Below are 6,778 nucleotides of genomic sequence, written 5' to 3' on the forward strand. Positions count from 1 at the left end.
AAAAAAAAAAAAAAAAAAAAAAAACAAAAAGAAAAAAAAATTAGTCGGGTGTGGTGGAAGGCGCCTATAGTCCCAGCTACTCGGGAGGTTGAGGCAGGAGAATCACTTGAACCCAGTAGGTGTGGAGGTTGCAGTGAGCCAAGGTGGCGCCACTGTACTCCAGCTTGGGCAACAAAGCAAGACTCTATCTCAAAAAACAAACATTCTTTTATGAGGGAAGTAATTTTAATATCCCTGTTTAATATAAAAGACAAAGCTCATACAGGAAAGGTAAGTTGCCTAACATCTTACAACACTCTAAGTCTGTTTCTTTTGCTTCCTTATAGTGCTCAGGAGCTGTCCCAGGAAATCAAGGCTTTTCTGACTGGCGTAGACCCCCTTTTGGGCCACCAACTCTCAGCCCGGGAACATGCTCGCTGTGGTCTTCTCCTGCTCCGTTCTCTGCCACCTGCTCGGGCTGCTGTGCTTGACCACTTGAGAGGTGTCTTTGATGAGAGTGTCCGGGCCCACCTGGCTGCCCTGGATGAAACCCCTGTGGCTGGTCCACCTCACCTCCGTCCACCTTCAGCCTCCCATGTCCCTGCTGGGGGACCTGGTCTAGAGGATGTGGTTCAGGAAGTGCAGCAGGTGCTGTCTGAGTTTATCCGGGCCAACCCAAAGGCCTGGGCACCTGTGATTAGTGCATGGTCCATTGACCTCATGGGGCAACTGAGCAGCACGTACTCAGGCCAGCACCAGCGTGTTCCCCACGCTACTGGCGCTCTTAATGAACTGCTACAGCTGTGGATGGGCTGTAGGGCCACGCGTACATTAATGGACATCTATGTGCAGTGCCTCTCGGCTCTCATTGGTAGCTGCCCAGATGCGTGTGTGGATGCCTTGCTGGATACCTCTGTTCAGCATTCTCCACACTTTGACTGGGTTGTGGCACATATTGGCTCCTCTTTTCCTGGCACCATCATTTCCCGAGTTCTCTCCTGTGGCCTTAAGGACTTTTGCGTCCATGGTGGGGCTGGAGGTGGAGCTGGCAGTAGTGGTGGAAGCTCTTCTCAGACCCCCTCTACAGACCCCTTCCCTGGATCTCCTGCCATTCCTGCAGAGAAACGGGTGCCCAAGATTGCCTCAGTTGTAGGCATCCTAGGGCACCTGGCCTCCCGCCATGGAGATAGTATCCGACGGGAGCTCCTGCGAATGTTCCATGATAGCCTGGCAGGGGGAACTGGAGGCCGAAGTGGGGACCCCTCCCTTCAGGCCACGATTCCCTTCCTACTGCAGCTGGCAGTCATGTCACCAGCGTTGCTGGGCACAGTCTCCGGAGAGCTTGTGGATTGCCTCAAGCCCCCAGCTGTGCTGAGCCAGCTGCAGCAACACCTTCAAGGATTCCCCCGAGAGGAGCTGGACAACATGTTGAACCTGGCTGTGCACCTGGTGAGCCAGGCCTCTGGGGCAGGTGCCTACCGCTTGCTGCAGTTCCTGGTGGACACAGCTATGCCTGCTTCGGTCATTACCACCCAGGGCCTGGCTGTGCCAGACACCGTGCGTGAGGCTTGTGACCGGCTAATCCAGCTGCTGCTGCTGCATCTGCAAAAGCTGGTTCATCACCGGGGAGGGTCTCCTGGGGAAGGGGTGCTAGGCCCGCCCCCACCTCCCCGCTCGGTGCCCTTTTTAGATGCGCTAAAAAACCATGTTGGAGAGCTGTGTGGAGAGACGTTACGATTGGAACGGAAACGCTTCCTCTGGCAGCACCAGCTCTTGGGCCTGCTATCTGTCTATACCCGGCCTAGCTGTGGACCTGAGGCCTTGGGCCATCTGCTGAGCCGAGCCCGAAGCCCTGAAGAGTTGAGTTTGGCCACCCAGTTATATGCAGGGCTAGTGGTCAGTCTGTCTGGCCTCCTGCCCCTGGCTTTCCGAAGCTGTCTGGCTCGGGTGCATGCGGGGACATTACAGCCTCCCTTCACGGCCAGGTTCCTGCGCAACTTGGCACTGCTAGTAGGGTGGGAACAGCAGGGTGGCGAGGGCCCTGCAGCCCTAGGGGCGCACTTTGGGGAATCTGCCTCAGCCCATCTGTCTGACCTGGCGCCTCTCCTGCTACATCCTGAGGAGGAAGTAGCTGAAGCTGCTGCCTCCCTCCTGGCCATTTGTCCCTTTCCTCCTGAAGCCTTATCCCCCTCCCAGCTCCTGGGACTGGTAAGGGCTGGGGTGCACCACTTCTTCGCCTCTCTGAGGCTGCATGGCCCCCCAGGTGTGGCCTCAGCCTGTCAGCTTCTCACCCGCCTGTCTCAGACGTCCCCAGCTGGACTCAAGGCTGTCCTGCAGCTGCTGGTTGAGGGAGCCTTACATCGAGGCAACACAGAACTGTTTGGAGGGGAAGTAGATGGGGACAATGAGACTCTCTCAGTTGTTTCAGCTTCTTTGGCTTCTGCCTCCCTGTTGGACACTAACCGGAGGCACACTGCAGCTGTGCCAGGTCCTGGAGGGATTTGGTCAGTTTTCCATGCTGGAGTCATCGGCCGTGGCTTGAAGCCACCCAAGTTTGTCCAGTCACGAAATCAGCAGGAAGTGATCTATAACACCCAGAGCCTCCTCAGCCTCCTGGTTCACTGCTGCAGTGCTCCAGGGGGCACTGAATGTGGGGAATGCTGGGGGGCGCCCATCTTGAGTCCAGAGGCAGCCAAAGCAGTGGCAGTGACCTTGGTGGAGAGTGTGTGTCCCGATGCAGCTGGTGCAGAGCTGGCCTGGCCCCCCGAGGAACACGCCCGGGCCACCGTGGAGCGGGATCTCCGCATTGGCCGGCGCTTCCGGGAACAGCCCCTGCTCTTTGAGCTGTTAAAGCTGGTAGCAGCTGCTCCTCCAGCCCTGTGCTACTGTTCCGTGCTGCTTCGGGGGCTGCTGGCCGCCCTCTTGGGCCATTGGGAAGCCTCTCGCCACCCTGACACGACCCACTCCCCCTGGCACCTGGAGGCATCCTGCACCTTAGTAGCTGTCATGGCTGAGGGAAGTCTCCTGCCTCCGGCCCTGGGTAATATGCATGAAGTATTTAGCCAACTGGCACCTTTTGAGGTGCGTCTGCTGCTACTCAGTGTTTGGGGCTTTCTCCGGGAGCATGGGCCGTTGCCTCAGAAGTTCATCTTCCAATCAGAGCGGGGTCGCTTCATCCGGGACTTCTCCAGGGAGGGTGGAGGTGAGGGTGGACCCCATCTGGCTGTGCTGCACAGTGTCCTCCACCGCAACATCGACCGCCTGGGTCTTTTCTCTGGCCGTTTCCAGGCACCGTCACCGTCCACTCTCCTTCGACAAGGGACGTAGCCTTTTCTTGCTCTGGAAGTCCAGGGAGGTTGAGCAGTGAGAGAGGGAAGGGACTAATGTGCTACGGCAGGGTGGAGGTTTCTAAGTCCTTGGCCTAAGGAGCGCTGTCACTTTTTTCTCTCCCACTTTTTTTTCTAAATAAAATTTGCCGACTTGAGAAAACCAGTCCAGTGCTTCTGTCATGCTGAGAGCGTGCAAAGTCGGACAGCGCCTGGCTCTGGACGGTCCCGCCCCTGGCCTGAAGCCCCGCCCCCTGCGATAATTTGGAGTGTGCACTCTACCAATGAGACAGTTGCCCGGCGGCGCTCAGGCTGAACCAATCAGAAGGCCGGAAGGGGCGGGAACTAGGATACGTGGCTGAGTGCTCGTGGTGGGGCGGGAGGTTCGGGGTCAAGGAGCAAACCCGGCGCAAGATGGCGGCGGTAGCGGTAGTGGCGGCGCGTAGGAGGCGGTGAGAAGCCCGGAATCTGGGGGCACGCCCGGGACGGCCCTAGATCCCCCAAGCCCCATTCCAGTCCTTCCTGTGTGTTCTCTTGACACTCTGCCACCCCCGGCCTCGCGAGGAACCTTTGTTCCTCTGGAGGCGGCCTCAGATGCCTCCAGTCTCCCCGTGGTAAATCCGAGCGACGCTGGGGGCCTTGCCTCTGGGGCTCCGGGCTCCCGCCCGGCGGCTCAGTAAAGCCGCAGCTGTGCGTCTTTCTCGGCCTTGGCCGCTCTCAGCCGCCGCCTTCCTTTGGCTGCTTGCGGCGGTCAACGTCGCCGCCCCCTTCCTGCAGTGCGCGGGGTCGTCGGGGCGGGGGAAAAGATGCGGCCTGGCTTCGGGGAATGCAGCCTGTGGCCCTGCGGCCCCTCGGCTGAGCTAGAAGCACCGGGCCGGCAGTTAAGCCTGTACTACCCTTCTGGCTGTACTCCCTAGAGCTCCGAATCCTTCTCTGCCCTTGTCTTCACGTGAGCACCAGCTCTGGCTTAGTTCACTGTCCACGGTCGCTGGGCATGGCCCAGGATCCAGTAAGCTCACGGCGTGGATGGTGTTGCTCAAACACAACATGTAATCGAATGACTTGGTCCACGGTCTCTGGTTTATATTACTGGGGAAAAAAAAGATTCGAAACATATCAGCAGTGCCACAAATGTTTACTAGGACCTAACGGATATACTGGGGTTGGGTAGGCGTGTACTGTTCGAAGCGATGAAGAAAGCTTGGATCATAAACTCAGCCTGTGATCTGAAACAATAAATGAGTGCAACTTGCCCTGCAGCTTATTTCTGACTTTGGCCTATGAACTCCTGTCTCGGGGTGGTCAAGGCATCCGTTAATTCCTTAGGGCCCTCCAACAGGTCATATCTGAAAGATGCTTTGGAAATCCTATCTCCATTGGCATCTTTCCGAACCAATTTTACAGACTACAAATAGGGCCCCAGAGGGTGTTTAACTCACTGTACTTCTGTTTACTGCTGCTTTTGACAGGTGGACATGGGTGTCGCAGTCACTCAGGTCACTGCAGGGCCTGTGCCGCATGCCTTGCTGTGGAATTTTCTAGTAGCATTTATTCAGCTTGTTTTGCTAATAGTTACTCCTGCTTGGCTTGTTAAACCACAGTGCCTGGTGTTGTCTTCATTTTTCTGTCTGGTCTGCTGTGGAACAGTTGTTTCTGGAGCTGGAGGAGTGTCCTGTGATGAGATCACAGGACACTCTGTGATCTCATTTCTGGTACTTTTAGCTTTCAAGCAGATGCTGAAACTAATGCTGGATAACTAGATAAAATGTGTATAATAGACCCTGTCTTTAGTTACCTTATTATAGGTTGTCAAATTTTATTTATTTGTTTGTTTACTTATTGAGACAGGGTCTAGCTCTGTTGCCTAGGATGGAATGCGGGACTGCAATCTCGGCTTACTCCAGCTTCCACCTCCCGAATTCAAGCTGTTCTCCTGCCTCATCCTCCCGAGTCCTGGGATTACAGACGTGTGCCACCATGCCCAGCTAATTTTTGTATTTTTAGTAGAGACGGGGTTTCACCACATTGGCCAGTCTTAATTAATTTACTTTTTTGAGGTAGAGTCTTGTGCTGTGGCCCAGGCTGGAGAGCAATGGTGCAATCATAGCTCATGCAGCCTCAAACTCCTGGGTTCAGGCAGCCCTCCAGCTTTAGCCTCCTGGGTAGCTGGGACTACAGGCACCTGCCACCATGCCCCACTACTCTTTTTTTTTTTTTCTTCCAAATAGAGACGAGGTCTTGCTGTGTTGTCCAATTTTTTTTTTCAGATAGAGATGAGGTCTTGCTATGTTGCCCAGTCTTCCCTTTTTGACCTCCCAAAGTGCTAGGATTGTAGACATGAACCACTGTGCCCAGCTGGTTGTAAAACTTTATTGCTTAGAAGAACCTTCCCACCCCCAGTTTGAAACACTTTCTCAGAGCATGCTCCTATTCTGCCCACATCAGTGTCACTGGGAGAGCATGTTTAAAATGCGCTGTCAGCTGGGTGCGATGGCTCACACCTGTAATCCCAGCACTTTGGGAGGCCGAGGCGGGCAGATCACGTGAGGTTGGGAGTTCGAGACCAACCTGACCAACATGGAGAAACCCCGTCTCTACTAAAAATACAAAATTAGCCGAGTGTGGTGGCACGCGCCTGTAATCCCAGCTACTTGGGAGGCAGAGGCAGGAGAATCGCTTGAACCCACGAGGCAGAGGTTGTGGTGAGCTGAGATCGTGCCATTGCACTCCAGCATGGGCAACGAGCAAAACTCAGTCTCAAAAAAAAAAATAAAAATAAAATACGATGTCCAGGCTGGGTGCAGTGGCTCACACCTATAATTCCAGCATTCTGGAAGGACAAGGTGTAAAGACTTCTTTAGCCTAGGAGTTCAAGCAAGCCTGGGCAACTTTTTTTTCTCGTTTTTGAGACAGAGTCACACTTTGTCACCCAGGCTAGAGTGCAGTGGTGCGATCTTGGCTCACTGCAACCTCTGACTCCCAGGCTCATACCATTCTCGTTCCTCAGCCTCCCCAGTAGCTGGGATTACAGGCATGTGCCACTATGCCTGGCTAATTTTTGTGTATATGTATACGCACACACACACACACATACACACATATATATGCATATATATACAAACACATATGTATACATATATATACACACACACACGCATATATATGTATTATTTTAGGTGGTGTCTCACTGTGTCGCCCAGGCTGGAATGCAGTGGCACAACCTTGGCTCACTGCAACCTCCGCCTCCCGGGTTCAAGCGATTCTCCTGCCTCAGCCTCCCGAGTAGCTGGGACTACAGGTGCCCGCCAACACGCCGGGCTAATTTTTTGTATTTTTAGTAGAGATGGGATTTCACTGTGTTAGCCAGGATGGTCTCAATCTCCTGACCTCTTGGCCTGTCTTGGCCTCCCAAAGTGCTGGGATTACAGCCATGAGCCACTGTGCCCAGCCTTTTTTTTTTTTTTTTTTTTTTT

The 6,778-nt window shown here is 54.4% G+C and overlaps 2 protein-coding genes across 3 annotated transcripts in view; both read left to right on the forward strand.

The window, feature by feature from the left end:
• The window catches only part of INTS5 (integrator complex subunit 5), a 5,884-nt gene extending 2,413 nt beyond the window's left edge, over positions 1–3,471 (forward strand). The window contains exon 2 of the mRNA XM_017878368.1: positions 327–3,471. Within this exon, the coding sequence (XP_017733857.1) occupies positions 327–3,306 (2,980 nt within the window). The 3' untranslated portion in view covers positions 3,307–3,471. The remainder of the gene's footprint in view (positions 1–326) is intronic.
• Positions 3,472–3,598: 127 nt separating this feature from the next.
• GANAB (glucosidase II alpha subunit) overlaps positions 3,599–6,778 on the forward strand; it is a 28,996-nt gene continuing 25,816 nt past the window's right edge. For both annotated transcript variants that reach the window (XM_017878369.1, XM_017878370.1), the window contains exon 1: positions 3,599–3,757. In XM_017878369.1, the coding sequence (XP_017733858.1) occupies positions 3,720–3,757 (38 nt within the window). In that variant the 5' untranslated portion in view covers positions 3,599–3,719. The remainder of the gene's footprint in view (positions 3,758–6,778) is intronic.

The sequence above is a fragment of the Rhinopithecus bieti genome, unplaced genomic scaffold (assembly GCF_001698545.2).
Source record: "Rhinopithecus bieti isolate Rb0 unplaced genomic scaffold, ASM169854v2 scaffold_11488, whole genome shotgun sequence".
NCBI classification, from domain to species: Eukaryota; Metazoa; Chordata; class Mammalia; order Primates; family Cercopithecidae; genus Rhinopithecus; species Rhinopithecus bieti.